At 46.7% G+C, this 18,057-nt stretch overlaps 1 protein-coding gene across 1 annotated transcript in view; it reads left to right on the top strand.

The window, feature by feature from the left end:
• Positions 1-18,057, top strand: part of Prmt8 (protein arginine methyltransferase 8) — a 79,433-nt gene that overhangs the window by 48,666 nt on the left and 12,710 nt on the right. Inside the window, exons 5-7 of the mRNA XM_021190501.2 lie at positions 8,208-8,350; positions 8,911-8,998; positions 15,985-16,100. Coding sequence (XP_021046160.1) covers positions 8,208-8,350; positions 8,911-8,998; positions 15,985-16,100 — 347 coding nt within the window. The remainder of the gene's footprint in view (positions 1-8,207; positions 8,351-8,910; positions 8,999-15,984; positions 16,101-18,057) is intronic.

Here is an 18,057-nt window from a genome sequence, read left to right as displayed (position 1 = left end):
GCTCCTGGGGTGGGTTTACTCACATGAGGACACACACCTACTGAAAGTCACCTGCACAGATGGGCCACCTTCACGCGTCTCGACCCACACATGGCTCGTGCCAGTTTCAGCCACTTTTCTCTGGCTTAAACACCAGCAACTATTATTTCCTCCATGACAGAAACTGGGGATGGGGGAGGGGGCTAAAGAAATGCTGCTGGAAGTCCCCTCATTGTGCAACTTGACCACAGGGCAGGGATTAAAGTTGGTGTGATTCTGTAAACCGAACACAAAGGTATAATCTATTTCCTTCACCTTGGGCGTATGCCTAAAGATTCATGTCCCAGACAGAAGAGATCTTAGGGTAGCTGTCACAACACAGTGCAGGGGACACAGGAGTCTCTGTAATCCAACCCTGAAGGACCCTGCTGCATCACTGCACAATGAAGAACAGACAGCTCTGTATAGGAGGTATACCCGAGGCATGACTTGAGATCGTCAGGTCCAACATCAAGCACATGACCTTGCATAGATTAGGTACTCCAGAAAAGTTATCTGTATGTTATTCAAACCGATGCTGCTGTAATTGTAAGTCGGTTCTGTGACAGGCACTTGCACTTGGGATCACTCCATTGACAAAACCTCACAGCCAGGCACCTGGGCTGCTGCAGTCACCAAAAAGCATCTCTTCACTGAAGTGGATTCTACATCCCTACTGCTCTCCTGACGTTCTGTGTCTCATCTCTTGAACCACACTACCAAAGAGTTGCCCCTGCTCCCACATCCCCAGGTCATCTATCCCAGTTTCTCTGTGCTTCATTGTCTGTGTTTCACTGGGCTTTGGTTGAGCCTCTTTCTTCTGGGACACACACACACACACACACACACACACACACACACACACGGTAGTTCTCACAAGCCCCTTGGCAGATTCCATATTGTGTTGCTACTAGTGGGAGGTAGATGGCTGTGTGTGGGCATGGTCTCCCCACAGGCTGCTGGCTGGTGCTGTCTCCTAATGTTTACCTACCTGGCATACTCTCAGGTGGAAGCCTAGCTGAGATGTACTTTTTATTCATTTAAACATCCACATTGTTCAGTTAAGTCTTCACTACCAACTACCAAGATTCTCTCATTTTTCCTTGCCTGGGGTCTTGGCTCCCAGCAGCAGGCTAGCTGAATGATCGGTAGTAACCCACGGTGACTATGGAAGTCTTTGCAGGATCCCTACAGTCGTGTGCACCATAGTGATCAGCTCTGGAATAGCAGGCTGGTTGTGAGCCTACAGGTAAAGCTAGCATTGACTCCATGAGGATGCCTTTGAGCTGATGTTCGCCTGTCTCCATCTTGGGACACTGCATGGGGCCACTCCTGGCTCACACATTCTGGGCCAATGCAGCTAGCCACCTAAGCTGAGTTACTGTGTGTGTGCCTCAGTTTCTCCTTCTGTGAGATGGGGACCAGGGTGATTCAGACCTCATGGTGTCACTGTGGGACCAGGTGGTTACTGCTGTAAAGCTGACGCAGTCCGTAGCAGTTCTTTATGTGAGCCTGCAAGGCTATAGTCCACAGGCCTGAGGAAAGGATGCAGTCACTTCAGTGACTTGAAATTGGCCCTTGTGTGTTTCCACAACCCATACCATGAAATTCTAAGGACCACGTTTTCGTTCCTTGGAGATCCAGTCAAATATCTCTAGCACACCACTGTATGGAACAGAACAGCAGCAGCCAATTCCTGTTAGCCATTGTTATTATTATCATTTCATTTATTAACTTGACAAATAATGCTGTCAAAAGAAGAAATGAGATTAATCATGTAAAACTGTTTTGAATGAACCTGTACCCGAAGCTCCAGGCAATTGCCTCTCCTTTTCCTAACTGCGGCGAAACGATCCATTAGTAATTTTATTGATTCAGCCTTTCAAGCATTATTGTCCCATATGCTGGGCCTGACGCTAGGTATGACAGGAGTTGACCATGTGACTAGGAAAACAAAAAGTCAGTGCTGTCACGAAGCTTCTAGCCTCGCAAAGATGCATGGTCACAAAGGCAGTGAACAAAGACCACTGCGTCATTAGAAGTCGTGAATGTGCTTCAAAAGAAGAGGCGAGGCAGCTGGGAGCTGCTGTGCATTAACACGGACAGTCATGGAGGTGTGCGGGAGCAGCTCTCAGGCTTGCTGCAGAGGGCTGGTCTTGCACATGCTTCTCTCAACCCCGCCCCAAGTGGCCTCCCGTTCCCAGTCAGCTTCAGCAGGAGGGTTTATGTCCTAGGCATTGGCAGATGGATAGGTTGTCTCCTAAACTCCCAACCCCCACTCCCTGTCCCCCAACTGTCCCCTCCCCTCACTCTCCCTCGGAGCTGATTGTTAAGCATTGACAAGCACTAGCTGTAAAGGAATACTTTTTGGAAGAGAGGGCTCTGAGGCAGGGACTTGACAGATTTAGAGCAGAGGCCAGCTATGCTGTGGGTACAGGACAAACATTTTGCATAAGGGGGACTAATGTACAGTTGCCTTTCAATTTCCATGAAGGATTAGTTCTGGAATCCCCTGAGGATACCAAGAACCAAGCATGAGCAAGTTCCTTTAATAAAACAGCAGAGTGTTTGTACTGTGTAGATTTTGAATGTTACTTGTGCCTATCCTCCACATACTTTAAATCCTCTCCGCATGCCTTAGAACATCTAACACCATGGAAACACTATGTAAATAGTTGTTATACGACCACTGCCTAGGGAATAAAGACAACAACATCTGTGCTTTGCGCAGACACCACTTGACTTTCAAATCTTGATTCCCGGGTAGCCCAATCTGTAGGGAAAAAAAAAAAAAAAAAAACCTTCAGTGGTAGAGGGTCATCTGTGTAAATCTCCTGAGGTGAGGGGCATTTTTTTCCTCTGTCCTTTGTGTTGGCTTCTGGTCTGGTTATAGGATGAGAATGAGACTGTGTGTGTGTGTGTGTGTGTGTGTGTGTGTATGTGTGTGTGCGCGCGTGTGCGCGTGCGCGTGTGCATGTATGCACAAGTGTGATATTCTGGACACCTGAGCCTAGTGGAAGCCATTCTGCCTGATACCATTTCTTTCTTAATAATCGTGTGGGCCAGGCCTGCAAGGTCACCTCCCTTCAGCCAGGCCTGCAAGGTCACCTCCCCTCGGCCAGGCCTACAAGGTCACCTCCTCTTGGCCAGGCTTGCAAGGTCACATCCCCTTGGCCAGTACGCTTCGTGTGAAGCAGACTAAAGCACCCTGCTGCTTCTCAGTGTCCAGGGATGGCTTGGGGTAGGGAGGAGTCCTTGGATGTCTTTGATGGGAAGAGCATGAATACACTTCTAGTAGGATACATAGCAGGTTCTGTCTTCAGTTTAAAAAAGGCCTCTGGCTAAAGCCAACAGGTCTTTGGAGCCCAAGTTGAGTAGACTGGTCCTCCAAGTCCTGCAGCGATCCAGAGTTGGCTAGGATGGGAAGCATGCCCTGTGGGAGGTGTAGAATCTCAAGCTCCCTGCTCTCCACTGAGTAGGGATTTATACCAGGAAAGGGTACCATCTTGCTGAATACAGTACTATGCTGCATGGCACTAGGGCCTACCTGTGCCATTTTAATGGAGTCTGTTGGATCCAGTGCCACTGGATATGCAAATAAAGATTGTGATGGCTTCTTTTTCATCACCAGTGTCCTGTTGTGTGCAGGCTCTGATTCTGCGAGGGAGATTTGTTGGGTACCTGTGTCCTGCAGAACACAGGACGCAGGGGAAAAGTGTGAGTTAACGTCAAAGAAGACTGGTAGTTCCGGCTAAGCCTAGCTGTGTGCCATTGTTGTGTCTGCCCTTCCTTTGTCTCCATGAGGAGCCGTGAGAAGGACCATGCGGTGCTTCTCTCCTTTCCATCTCTCACGACCCTGCTCCATGTGCACAACCATCGCAGGTGGTGGAAGGTCAGACGTGATTGTACCCGTTCACGAGGTAGGGGACAGGAGCCCCACTGAGGCTATGTGAGTTGCTCAGGTGACTCAGTGGGTCAGGTTTGGGGTTTATAACTTGACTCTTTTACATCCCAGTTCTCTTGGTAGGTAGCTGAAAGCAGCCACGTTGTCTCTGGGAGGATGGCTAAGTTAACAACACGTGGGAAATCGCTCTTCAAGCTGCTTTCCAAATACTGATAAAGTTTTACTCATATAGTTAGGACTTGTTTGTAGATCTTTGATTTTGTTTGCTTGTTTGTTTTTGTTTATTCATCCGTTCACCCATGTGAGAAGTTTAGAATGATTTGTGAAGAGTCATGTAGTCTGATAGATGTTAGAAACAGGAGGTAAAATAGGCAACTAGGTGAGAGGGCCATGGGTTGATGTCAGAAGAGCTTAATGGTGACTGCAGGTGTCACCAATGCCAGGAGACAGGCAAAATGCATAGAGAGAACGAACGGGGATTTTGTGGTGGCTACAGTGACAGATGTGTGGGACTTCATGACTCACAATGGGTTTTCTGTCCTGGGGAATGTGACCTTATTGTTCCCTTTTCTACGGGACAGAATTAGCTCTTGCATTAGCATGATGGCTCCATGACTATAATCTAGTACTTACGAGGCTCATGCTGGAAGTTCCCTAGAACCTAGGACTACATTCGAGGCTACAGTATGAGATCCTATCTAAAAAAATAAATAAATAAATAAAAGTAAGTAAATTAAAAAAATAAAAATAAAGTTAAATAGATAATTAAAATAGAATTAAATGGCAGACAGTGAACTTCAGACTCTATGGAGGCATCTGATTTTGATGGATACATTGAAATCCCAAACCAGCTTAGACTGATCTAGTTTATTTTGTAATAACCACTCAAATAAAAAAAGAAAGAATGAAAGAGAGAGAGAGAGAGAGAGAGAGAGAGAGAGAGAGAGAGAGAGAGAGGGAGCCCATTAAAAACAACAACAACAACAACTAAATTCTGGTTTTCTAACTTTCCAACTGAAGCCACAGGGTTAAGGTTCCCCAGTCAGAGCTAAGGGCTCCCCACGGTACACTTAGCTATGATTAATCACTGCAAAATTTATGAGCCGGGGTCCTGTCGCCGCCGCTAGTCGAGCAAACTTTCCATCACACTTAGACCTGGAAACACAGCTCCAGATAGCGACCTCAAAGCCACCTTGAACTTATGCTGCCCTGGTTGGTGATGCAGGTCCAGACTGGGCAAGGGGTCTGCAGCTGTTCAGAGCCTTGGGGGGAGGGTGACTGCTTCTACCCCTCAAAGAGCCTCTCTGTGGACAAGGGAAACAGAGCTTTGTATGCCTGTCTACACAGTCCTGTGAGCTAGCCTCACGCTTCATGAGAGCCAGTAGTCCCCCAAGCCACTGACATGAGCCCTGTCTCAGGAGGCCACATTTTGTGACATGTGACACTGAACATGGATGTTGAGGTGTTACAGGTGTTGGCTATGGACATCTAGAGAGTGTCTCTGGTGAACTGTATATGGGTCTGGCTACTTTTCTCATGGCTATGACAAAATCCCCGACCTTCAGGAGGAGGGAGTTTGTGGCTTACAGTTTGAGGGTAACTTCCATCCTGGCTGGGAAGGAAGGCCTGGCAGTGGAATAATGCACTGTATCATGTTATGTTTGCAGTCAGGAAGCAGTGGAGATGACTGCTGGTGTTCATTCTCCCTTCAGACTATTAGGGAACCCAGTCCTAGGATACGACTGCCAGCATTAAGGTGGGACTTCCCTCTTCAGTTAAATCTTTCTGGAAGCATCCTCACAGACACACCAGGGGTTGATTCTAAATCCAGTCAAGTTGATGATGGAGATATAGTAAGCAGAGGATGTGTGCTTTTAGTCTAGCCTGACAGACACATGTGTATGGAATATTTCTTAGGTGCCTTCCTTGCTCCTTGGCTAGCCTTCTTACTCATTAGCTACTATATTCTTATCAACATGGTTACAGTAGGTAAGTATACAGACAGGTAGACAGCTTAGGTATGTAGATAGATAGATAGATAGATAGATAGATAGATAGATAGATAGATAATACATATAGTATAGGCATGCATATAGACATAAATGGGTGATGGTTAATACTGTCTACTTGACTTAGAAGACAATCTCTGGGCATGTCTATGAGGAAGTTTCTATATTAAAGTAATTAATGTGAGAAGACCCATATTAGCCATGGGATAACCATCATCCTTTGGGATAGAATTCAGAACTGAATTAAGAGAGGAAGTGGACTAAGAACCAGTTCATCTCTCCGATTCCTGCCTGCAGATGCAGCGGAATGGGCTGCCTCGTGTTTCTGCCGCCATGGTTACCCTGCCAATATTCCGTGTCCTCAAATGATGGGCCCAGAGTAAAAACCTTTCTTCCTTAAGTAGTTTCCTCCTTTAAGTATCTCTGAGGTCATCCTAGGTAAAGCCTCGCATTAAGCAGCCGAGTGGGGCTAGAGCATCACAGAGGGTATTTATCCTTGGCCTATGGGGGCCGTGCCATGTTACAAGGGAACAAAGGACCCACAGCTTCACACCTACATGTACACATGAGGAAAGAGCCGTTAGCAGACATGCAAAGAAAAACAAAAAACAAAAACAAAAAGGAAGGCTATTAAACAGTGTAAAACTGTTGACGGCAAAATAAGCCAGGCTTTGCAAGCTGATAGGCAGGCAGAAGTCATGAGTGTGCTTGGCGGCTCTTTTTCAGTGAGAAGTAAGTTAGGGATTGTGTGGGCACTTCCCAAAGCCCTTGACCTTGTCCTCTTGGGAATTATCAGGGTGTACCATGGGTCCTTCTTTTAGCTAAATTCTTTCTTTGGGGTCTCAGGACCCCAAAGAACCACATGCTTAATACTTGTCTCTCCCACTTGTCCCAAAATTTTTAGGGAAGTCTGGCTTTACTTTGATCTTCCTTCTTGGGGATGGCAGTCATGAGTCCCCATGTGGGGCACACAGGCATCCCAGGTGGGGGGTGAGGGTGGATAAGTGTGAGTAATGTTGTACACTTTATAAAGTCCGATTAAACTTTGATTAACCATGAGGAAGAGGGAGCTACCATCAGGCCTCTGATAGCACCCTCAACTCTGAAGACACTACTCAATGGCCCTGGCCTGTGGGCCTTTTGCTCTAGAGGAACCTGCAGTGAAAACTAACTGCCTTGGATTCAAGACAGATATGGTTTATTTGGTCCATGGCTCTGAGGTCTGGGCTTCTGTTCAGTTCTGTTAGCAAAACTTGGGTATTTTGTGATTTTCCCAGGGTTGTCACAGAAGGAGGGTTTGAGAGCTTCAAGGTGTGGCCTATCAGGAGAGATGTTCAGAAGGGACCAGGCAGCTGATACAACATTTCTCCAGTGCCACAGCAGGCGCTATGGTTGTGTTTTCTCTCTATCTGTGCACCAAAGAATTTTTTTTTAAAAAAAAATGTCTTTCTGTGTCTACTGGTCGAAAACCCAACCAAGATCACTCTCCTGCTGTAATGAGATTGAAAGTCACTTCTCCTGAGGGGGGGAGGGTATCCCTTTCTCTCCTCCCTCTATTGTTAAATAAGGAATGTGTCTGCCATATCTACCTCCCAGTGAGCTTCAGCTACAGGCCTGGCACTTTGAGGCGTTGTTTCATCTCTTCAATACAACCAGCTCTGACAGAGACCTCATGTTCTTTGGTATTCTTCAGGGAATTGCATTAGAGTGGCATGGCCAAGTGTGTGAAGTCAGACAGCTAATTAGAAGACCCAGCATTTAATCCTGGGTTTCTGTCTGCTGAATCCACAGTCTTGTCAAAACATCAGTTTGCTTCCTTCACAGACACTAGCTGGGCACCCACTGAGTGCAGGGCCTTGGCTGTTTGTAGATTCAAGAGCAAACTTCAATGTCCTTTGCTCAATTTGCATCTGAGTTGTCATGGTCACCTCACATGGAGCAGAGGGGTGCACTATAGGGATGTTATAGCCCCATTCCATCAGACCCAGACTCTGTTTTTACTGCCACCACCTCATCTTGACACCTCAGTTTTCTTGGCTGTGAGAGAAGATGTGGATAATAGTGTGGTCGTTTCTTAAGTGGTGTATCCTGGAGGCCAGGAGTCAGGTGCAGAGTAAAGCCCAGTGCCTTTGATGAGGGGCACACTCCAGTAGCTTTCAAAGAGCTTAGCATTTTTTAATGTCTGAGTCAATTCCCCTGGTTAAGAATAAGGTAAGTAACATCCTAAAAGCAGGCTGGGTCCTTGCACAGCAGGGCTCTGGACTCTTGTTTTCTAGTCATCACCATATTTAAGGGCAAAGTGGAGGAGGTGGAGCTGCCTGTGGAGAAGGTGGACATCATCATCAGCGAATGGATGGGCTACTGTCTGTTCTACGAGTCCATGCTCAACACCGTGATCTTTGCCAGGGACAAGTGGTTGGTAAGTGGTCCGCATGCTGGCCCTGCGTCATTCTGGTGGCTGTCTCGCCACATTTCTTGTGGCTTCTAGCCTGGGAGAAATATGAGAACTTCAGAGAGGAATGAGCTAGAGGGTCACCTGCCTTGTGGCCCTGACTTCAAAACACAAATGCTTCAGGGGACCGAGTGATCAACCCTGGTCCAACGTGCCCAACTGTCAGAATGTATAACATAGTAAAGTCTAACTTTGTCCTCTCTGGCTAGAGCAGAAACTCATTTGCTGTGACTGCCAGAGTACCAAGGCTTTGCCTTGGTTTCTCTGAACCACAGGTTGGTTCTCTTCCCCTCTTTGATTTGCCATAATGAATTCACTTGTCCTTTGAGCTCCCCTGGACCCTCAGATTCTCCCCACTCTAAATAAATGTGGGATGTTCCTGCCGTGTCCAGCTACACTGTCAGTCCACTGAGTGAGAAGTTCTGGCAACGGGGGTGCTCGTCCGGTGACTATGTGCAGTTCAAAAATGTGATGTCTTTGTCAGGTGAATAGATTACGAGACCCATTTCCCCACAATTCATCAACAGAAACCTGGAGGGCTTATGTTTCCAGACCGCGCAGCTTTGTACGTGGTAGCAATCGAAGACAGACAGTACAAGGACTTCAAAATCCACTGTAAGTCACGTTCCAGGTTTTTGTTGCGATTTCATTGTGTAGTGTGTGTGTGTGTGTGTGTGTGTGTGTGTGTGTGTGTGTGTGTGTGTGAAGAGTCCATGTCCTGGGATCCTTTCTGGATTCCTCTCTGGAGTCCACTCTGTTCTCAAGGATTGGAGCTCTACCGAGTGCATAAACAATGTAGCTGGTAAATCATCTTGGGGGTAAGAATGGAGTATGGCACCTGGGAAGTGGGAATGGTGTTTGTGCAGAGAACCATCATGTCCTACAAGTTAGGAGAGTATCTTCTCTCAGGAAAAATAGCTCTGTGGGGTGGTACACGCCTATAGTCCAGCATTCAGAAGGCTGCGAAGGAAACATCATGAGTTTGAAGCTAGCCTAGCTTACGTAGCAAGACCCCATCTTTCTCTCCCTATATCACTCCCAACAAAAGAAGCATATGTGATGGGTAGCTCATTTCTGTAATCTCAGCATTTGGCTGAGGCAGGAGGATTATCTCAAGTTCAATGCCAGCCTGAGCTACATAATAAGGCCCTGTCTCAAAACAAAACAAAAACAAATTTTAATAATCTTTGCCAATATTTTATCTGGTTTGAAAGGACTATTTTATTCTATTTCATTTTAAAAGGTATTTATCGTAGTGACATGAGCCTGGTATTTGGTGGAATGTTACCCAGTAGATTTCTGTCAGGTGAGATGTGACCATGTCACCAGGAACTGCACATGACAGAGGAGCAAAGAGCCCTTTCAACAATCCAGCACCCCAGCATTCAAGTCAGAAGCAAGAGGAAAGAGGTCTAAGATGCACAAGCCAGTGAGTTCAGGTTTCTGCCCACAGGCTGGCTGTGGACTGTTCACAGCCTATTCATACGCCTTCTGGAAGCTGCAGGGCAAAGGGCAAAGTTTAGAATCCAAGTTCAGAAGGCAGAAATGAAAGAATGGCTTAAAACTCCATGCCCTGGAAACCTTCTAGGTCACTGTTATTTCTAATATTTAACCCCAAGAAAGGAGGACACAGGTCTCTGAATGAGAGTCAAGAGATGTGAGATGCCTTAGGGTGAATGTTGTGACACCTGACCAACCCAGGTGGGCTTTGCCATTGTCTGACTGAGTAACCTTGAGCTAGTCCCCTGACCTTGAGAGGTGATGTCTTCAATCTCAGTGACTCACAAGGACTAAATCAGAGTACACAGTCTGTGGTGTGTGTAGGGATAGAATCTTACTCTGCTCTGGGCTCTCCCAAGCCTGCTGGCCTCTGGTGGCTTGGAATCTAGGCCACACATCTTCCCATCAAAGACTGAAGAAGCGACTGAGAGGTCAACAGTGGTCAAGAATATGTGTAAAATGAATGCAGATCACACTGGAACTACATTTTGAGGCTTGTACGTTGTAATTGTCCTGGGCAACATGTAGAGAGAACATTCAAACACATTCTTCACTCACATCTACTTAAATATTTATTGTGCTCCTAGGACAGCTCTTTATGGAGCTGCCTTCTAGTTTTCAGAACAAATTCACCCCCTCCCCCTTCCCTCCCTGGAAGCAGTTGGAGCAGGCACAGTTGGAAGCAGTTGGAGCAGGCACATTGCAAGGAGTCATTCTGAACACAACAGAGGAAGGGACAGTGGCTGCCACTTAAGGCCAGTCCAGAACTGGAGAACATAAAATTGATTCTTGCAGTTCCAATGACTATGTTTACAGTTCTGGAAAGGAGAAAGACAAATTAACAACCAATCAAACAAAAACTGGTAACTAATGAACAAAACCAAAAGCCAGGCCCCATTTTTTCCCCTATAAAGTGTTTACTCACGAGGACTTTTTACAAAGGCTGACTATAGTTCTGTGGTAGGGTGCTTCCCCAGCTTCAGTCACCAGCACCACAAGAAAAAAATACAAAAAAACAAAACAAAACAAACAAAAAGCAAAACAAACAAAAAACAAATGCAATAAAACAAAGGCAACAAAAAACATCAGCAAAACCCTAAGACCCCAAAGAATAAGATTCTAACATTTATACTTTATTTAGGATACAGCTAGGTTCCTACTTAATTCTTTTTCTTAAGATATATATATATATATATATATATATATATATATATATATATATATATATATATACATACATATATACATATATATTTAGGTTAAGGGAAGAGGCCCATTTACAGAAATATGTTTTTAAATAACAGCTTTGGGTTGCTGGTTACCAAGGGAACAGTTACAGGCAAATTTCAATTGGCCCATGAACCAGAAGGAACAGTGTGAACATGGGGTGGAAGAGTGAGGCTTGCCCATCCCTACAGAAAGTAAACTGTTGAAGTTGAAAGCTTTTCCCCCCTCTCCTCTCCTTTTCCTCCTTTCCTCTCCCCCCTCTTCCCCCTTCCCTCCCCTTTCTCAGCCATGTACATACAACAAAATATAGGTCCAACCCTTAGTTTGTTAACCAGCTAAAGGGGAACCTAGCAGAAAGAGTCAGTTGCCTTGCCTGCACAGGCTCAGGGTCTTCATGTTTTGTTGGATACAGTAACCCCTCAGAGGAATGGGCAGGCTGCGCTTGAATCTGAAAGAAGAGCAATCAGAGAAAACAGTTCCCCCACTGCAGAGACATATGAGTCTCAAACTTGGGTCACTAATCCATCTCATGAATCTCCAGCCAGCGGAAGGCCAGAGGGTGGGGCACCAGAACTGGTGTAGAGGCAGCCACAGGGGCTGGAGGGCCGAAGCATGGGACTCTCTTGGAAGGGCTGGGGACTGTTTGGTTTTTCCACTCTGGACTCCCTACATCCAGAGCTCCGTTCTTGGATCTATACCATTTTTAATGTGAGGAAATTCCACCCCCCCCCCATTGTTTGCTTTGCTCCTGGCAGCCTAACAATGCACGAGCATGGTGTAAGTACCTTCCATTCTGCATAGAGAGGCTGTAAATGGAACTTCAGTGACCCCTGTTCCCTGAGGTATTCTGAGCCAGCAGCCCTGGCCTTCAGCCCTCACAGAGAAATGCAGGTCTTTCTCATCAGAGAAAGAGGAGGGGTAACTGCTCTGCTACGCAATGCGCAATGCGTTTTCTGTTTGCTTATCAGGGATGTGTATTTCTTTTTCTTTTGAGACATTCTCTCTCTCTCTCTCTCTCTCTCTCTCTCTCTCTCTCTCTCTCTCTCTCTCTCTGTTTTTCTAGGTTTATGTGTCTCTGTATCTCTCTCTGTCCTCCCCCCTCCTCCTCCTTTTCCTCCTTCTCCTCTTCCTCCTCGTTTCATCCCCTCTCCTCTCCTTTCTCCCTCTCTCAAGTTTTCCTTGATTTGTCTGGGCGTGTTTTTCCTTGTATGCATCCTGATTGGGGTTATTGTACAATGCCTGGGTCTGCAGGTTGATTACTATATCTGGAAAAAATGCAGGCATTATCCACACTAATGGGTCCTTTTCTCTGCCTGATCGTTCTCACCTTCAGGGAGTTTCATTACAAGTGGGTTTGACATCATACTGTGGATGTTAGATTTTTCTTTTCTCACCCTGTTTAAGTTTGGGTTATTTTTATTGAACCAGTTTCAGGCTTATTGATTATTTCCTCAATGTGTCCATCCATTCTGCTAACAAGGTGATTACAGGAATTCTTCTTCTCTGACTGCATGATTCTGGTTTAGAGAACTTCATTGGGCTTTATGTTTCCCTGTCAGTGATGAAGTTTTATGCCCATCTATTGCACATCCCTTCCCCCAGGATTCCTTAGCATGTTTGTTACAGTTACTTTACAGTCTCTGTTGGTTGGGCAATTAGAGCATCTTTGCTATAGCTGAGCCTGGTCTATTCTTTTCCTTTAAATATTATCTTTTCAGTGTCTTGTAAGTCCTCGCTGATGATGGGTACTGATGCTGTCTTAAACAGCAACACGAGAGATGAGGGATAGTTATACCCAGCAAAGAGGATTTTTCCTCTGACCGGCTTTGGGAATAGAGGCTTCAGTCAAGAGGCCTGTGGTCAGGGACTTTTGGTGTGCCTTAATAGGATTTATTATGGTGTCTCAAGATCTGTTTCAGAATAAGTGTTAATCTGTCGACAAAAGATTTGTAAGCTCCTCTGATGTTCCTTAGATAAGCAATGGCAGTACTTTAACAGACAATGTATCCTTGCAATAGAAAATTAACACACCGGATTCACTTCCTCTCATCTCTGCTTCACTCTTGCTAAGAGAGGCTAATGGGAAATGAATGGACAGCAGACTTCCTCCACCCCAAAATTTTGTTTCTGAAATTGCTGGGTGCCCTGCCCCCAAATAGCTGGAGTGAGGCAGTCTAGCTGGGGATGTAAGACAAATATATTTGGCCTCAGGAGGGGTAGCTAGAAGAAGAGGATGCGAAGAAAAATAGTATTCCATTTGTGAATACCTTCTGCTTGAAAAGCACCAGCTGCGGCCCATGCTGTACCAGATGTTACAGGGACCAAGGGCATGGAAGGGCCCACAATAGCTGGAATAGGACTCACAAAGGACATGAGATCTTAAGCTCATGGCTTCAGGACTCAAAAAGACCTCAGAAAGATCAACCAGCATGAACGTTTCTCATCTCTGTGAAAGTCCAGCTTCCTGAGTCTCCCATTTGGGATCCTGGTCTAGTTGGTCTGGTCAGAGCCCAGCTTTTGCACTTTAAAAAGCATTGCAGATGATTCTAGAATGCACAACCACTACGTCAAACCCTCCCTTTTACACATAGGACTAGAGAAGAGAATTGATCTGCACAGGGCTTCCCATCTCAGCGTTTAAACCACATAATGAGGACCGCCACATATCAAGGTCTCTCTTTGTACCTGGCACTGTCTCTGGTACTTTGCATACAGTGACCCATCAATGCTCATAAGGGCCCTGGTGGATTATCATCGACAGCTTCATTTTAAAGAAAAAGAGACTGAGGTTGAGAGATGTATGAATGTATGTATGTATATATGTATGTATTTGTATGTATGTATCTACCTACCTACCTACTCACCTACCTACCCATCCAATCCATCCATCCAATCTATCTATCTATCTATCTATCTATCTATCTATCTATCCATCCACCCATCCATCTACCCATCTATCTATCCATCTACCCATCTACCATCTATATATCTATCTATCTATCTATCTATCTACCTATCTATCCATCCATCCACCCATCCATCCATCCACCCATCCATCCATCCATCCATCCACCCATCCATCCATCCATCCGTCGACCCCATCTATCCATTCATCTACCCATCTATCTATTCATCCATTTACCCATCTACCCATCTATTATCTATCTATATCTGTATCTGTATCTGTATCTATCTATCTATCTTATATTGATCGATCGATCAATTGATCGATCTCCTCTATCATTTATATATCTATTTGAAGATGGAGTTTCATGTAATCAGGCTGACTTCAAACTCACTATCAAACCAAGGCTGACTTTGCACTACTGAGTCTCCCACCTCTACTCCTGAGTGCTAGGATCAGAGTTGTGTACCGCCACACTTAGTTTTATGCAGTGCTGGCGATGGAACCCAAGGCTTCCTTGTGCCAGGCAAGCACTCTACCAGATGAGCTGCCTCCCCAGCCCCCACAATGTGGGTCTCAAGTTTGGCACCAGCCTCCGGTGATTGAATGGGCCATGACTGGCATCTTCCCTGCAAGCAGGAGCTCACCAGCGCTCACCCTCTGGGAAATGATTGTTCTCCTTGACTGCTTCCCCCCACCCCAGAGATCTTTGTGTACCTTGGAAAAGAACAGTCATTCTTTCACTGGCCATTCTGTACCTCCCTCTTCCACACCCACTCTCTTCAGTACATACACAGGGACCTGAGTTCCCTGAGGCCCCGTTTGTGTGATGAACACTGAAAGAAAATTCACATTTAATGAGGTTTTAGACAGAAGCAACTTTACGTCAAAGCATTTCTAAACCCCTCAGAATAAACAGATGAATGGGACCCAGCTTGCCAGTGACCAGAGCCCCTGCCCAGGCTCTCTCTTGGCAGGGAGAACTTTGCATGCCCAGATGTTGTTACCCTGGCACACAGCAGGAAGGTTAGGGGTCAGCTTGACGATTCCTAGTTTCACGTTGGTGTCACTGGGCTGGCGTGTAACTTTGGCTTAGGGTTTGTGCATGAGCCAGATGCCAACTTATCTGGGCCAGTTTTCTCATCTGTAGCCTGGAGGTGCCCTCAAGGGGTTGTTGGGTACATTAAGCAAAGATAATTAATCAGTAATAGCAATTAGCACCAGCACTGAAGGGTGGTCTTAGGCCACCAGACTCAAACTCACTTGCCTACTCCTACACCCTGAGTCCGCTTTCTTCGCAAAGAAAAGCCCAAGCAGCCCAGAGCCCCGTAAGAATGGTTGCCACCCACATAGGGTGATTTCTTATGATATGAACCCTCAGTGAGTGCTTTTCAGCCCAATGACATGGAAAGCAAGTGAGCACTCTCCTGGATGCACCTGCTGGGCAAGCTGGGCTTCTGAGAGACCAGGGAGGGAGTCTGCCCAGTGCCCAGAGAGCAAGCAACAGTGCCAGGCCTCAAGCATGAATCCAGTTCGTTGAAGAGCTCATGCTTCTCTCAGCTACATTAAAGGTTCAGATGAGCCTTTATGGGAGAGGACACTTAGGTAGAGGCCCAGGAACAGGAAAGCAAATGGCCTGGAGAGGAGACAGAAAGCACATGTCAGAAAAAGTAACACACCATGAGGGTAATGGCCCTAGCCTTGATGCCGTTCTTCTAGAGAACTTCTTGGGGCACGTTTCCAGTCTGCCTGGCCTCTGCTGACCGAACAGAATGGGGTGTGAATGAACAACTGGTTCACGATGAGGCTCCCCTTGCAGGGGAGGGATGCTTTTATAGTATTTTGATCGAAGGGAACAGAGGTTTCACCCTGCTCCCTTGTCTTAAGCAGGCTGCACTGTAGCACCTAGGAGCTCGGGTGAGCTTGGAGGCCCTGCCTCCTGCCTTCATGACTCGATTTATTTCCTCAGGGTGGGAGAACGTCTATGGCTTTGACATGACCTGCATCCGGGACGTTGCCATGAAGGAGCCCCTGGTGGACATCGTGGACCCAAAGCAAGTGGTGACCAATGCCTGTTTAATAAAGGTCTGGAGACTCATCAGCGTTGGGCCTGGGTATGCTAAGGACCTAGCTGTGCCACTCTGAATAGCTGAGTAATGTCAGTTCCTGCATGGCTCCCCACCGAGGGCACTGAGACCACTTTGGTCAGAGCCTGGTGGCAAGTCAGAAGTTAGCGATCTTACTGAGCAGGACTGCGGAGGCGACTCCAGGGTGGCACTGCTGGAAGTGGGGACCAAAGTGGTGGCCCTGGTGATGTGAGCGAGGCCAAGGGGAGGAGAGTCAGAGGCTGCACTGCTTGGGAGGCAGGAGGATATGGAGACTCAAGATAGGTGGGCAATTCAGGGCTGAGTGCCTGTCCACCCTTCAGACCTCATGATACTGCCCATCCAAGTACACATCAGGTTAGCGCAAATGTCTCCATCTCCATCCTGGAGCCTCCTCATTGGTCTGTGCTCTAAACATTCTTTCTTACAAGGTTTTCTTCAATGCAGATGACTAGCTGGTTAGCATCTTTGCTATACTGGTTTCTAGTCCTCCTCCTCTACCACTACCACCACCACCACCACCACCACACCACCACCACCATCATCATCATCATCATCATCATCATCATCATCATCATCATCATCATCATCATCACCATCATCATCAAAGACCCAAACATGCCTATTTAGAAAGAGTAACAATAAGCATCAAACCCACCCCCTCCACTCTTCCCATCCCAGCTCCTCTGGGGAATCACCACTGCTCAAGCGCAGATGGATCTTTTCTGTTTTAGCACTCCTGTGTGCTAACATATTTTATTGAAACAGATACAACTGACCTGTGACTGTCTCTAGTCTTTCAGGTTGAAAGGCATCCACTTCATATGGTGCAAGTTCATTTCCTGGTGCAAACCTGTGGCTCCTTATGTAAGCCTCACCAACCCACCTGCCTCTCATTCTGCTGGGGCATCCTCTGCTCTGGGGCATCCCTTGTTTTCTGAAAGTTTGGAATTGATGACTTGAGGCCTTTCTAGCAGAAGTAAGGGGACCAACTCACAGTCTCCAAAGTTGAGGGAAAGTTTCGAAAGGCTGCTGTTTGCCAACACAAGGAACACATTGTTTGGACACATGATGCACTGAAGCCCCTGGTCTTGACCATCCTTGTGGCATTGGGAAGAGCCACCTGATGACCCTCAGTTTGCAGCATCCTGCCTAAGAGTTTGGCTTCAGGTCTGTGTGTTGGCCTCTCATTCCCAGGCTCACAGCACATCCCTTCCCCGGTACTGGCCAGAGCCGTGGTAGAGCACTTGCCTAGCATGTGCCAGTCTTAGAGTCAACCCCCCACCCCAGGGCCACAGACAGACAGACAGACAGACGGATGGACAGACTAATTTCAGAATACGTAGAAGTCAATGAGTGCTATTGATTTTCCGATACCACATGTAGCTATAGCCATCATAGCTGCCATCAATGGCTATGCGAAGCAGTCTTAGCTTAGAGATAAAATCTGTCCGTGTTCTGGGGCATCAGAGGGCTTTTGCCCTTGCCCATTGCAATGTGGACACTGTGTGTTGCCTGCTGGTGGCCTCACAGGTTGGTTAAATTTTGCCCCATCCTCAGCCCCCATGTGTCTCCTCTTTTTTCATCCTCCTTTTTTTCCCCCAATGCTCCTGTATGGGTACCAGCAAGATCCTTGCCATGGCCTTAGATGCTGGACGTATTCACATGCCACGCAGTCAGACTAGATAAAGAAAGAGGCTGGGAAGGATGGGTGTCACATTTGCTCCCCTACAACCCAGAAGTACTCTGAATATGTCTTGGGACTATGGACTCCACTCTGTGGTGATGCCTCTTTGCCCACTTTCGCTGCTGCCCTGTGACCCTTCTTCCTCTCAGTGTTTTCTGAGATCCTTTGCCCCCTCGGTGCTCTCTCCCCACCTCTCTCTCTCTCTCTCTCTCTCTCTCTCTCTCTCTCTCTCTCTCTCTCTCTCTCTCTC

This window comes from Mus pahari, chromosome 2 (assembly GCF_900095145.1).
Source record: "Mus pahari chromosome 2, PAHARI_EIJ_v1.1, whole genome shotgun sequence".
Taxonomy (NCBI): Eukaryota; Metazoa; Chordata; class Mammalia; order Rodentia; family Muridae; genus Mus; species Mus pahari.
The sequence above is the reverse complement of the archived record's forward strand: the minus strand, read 5'-3'. Positions and strand labels throughout refer to the sequence as shown.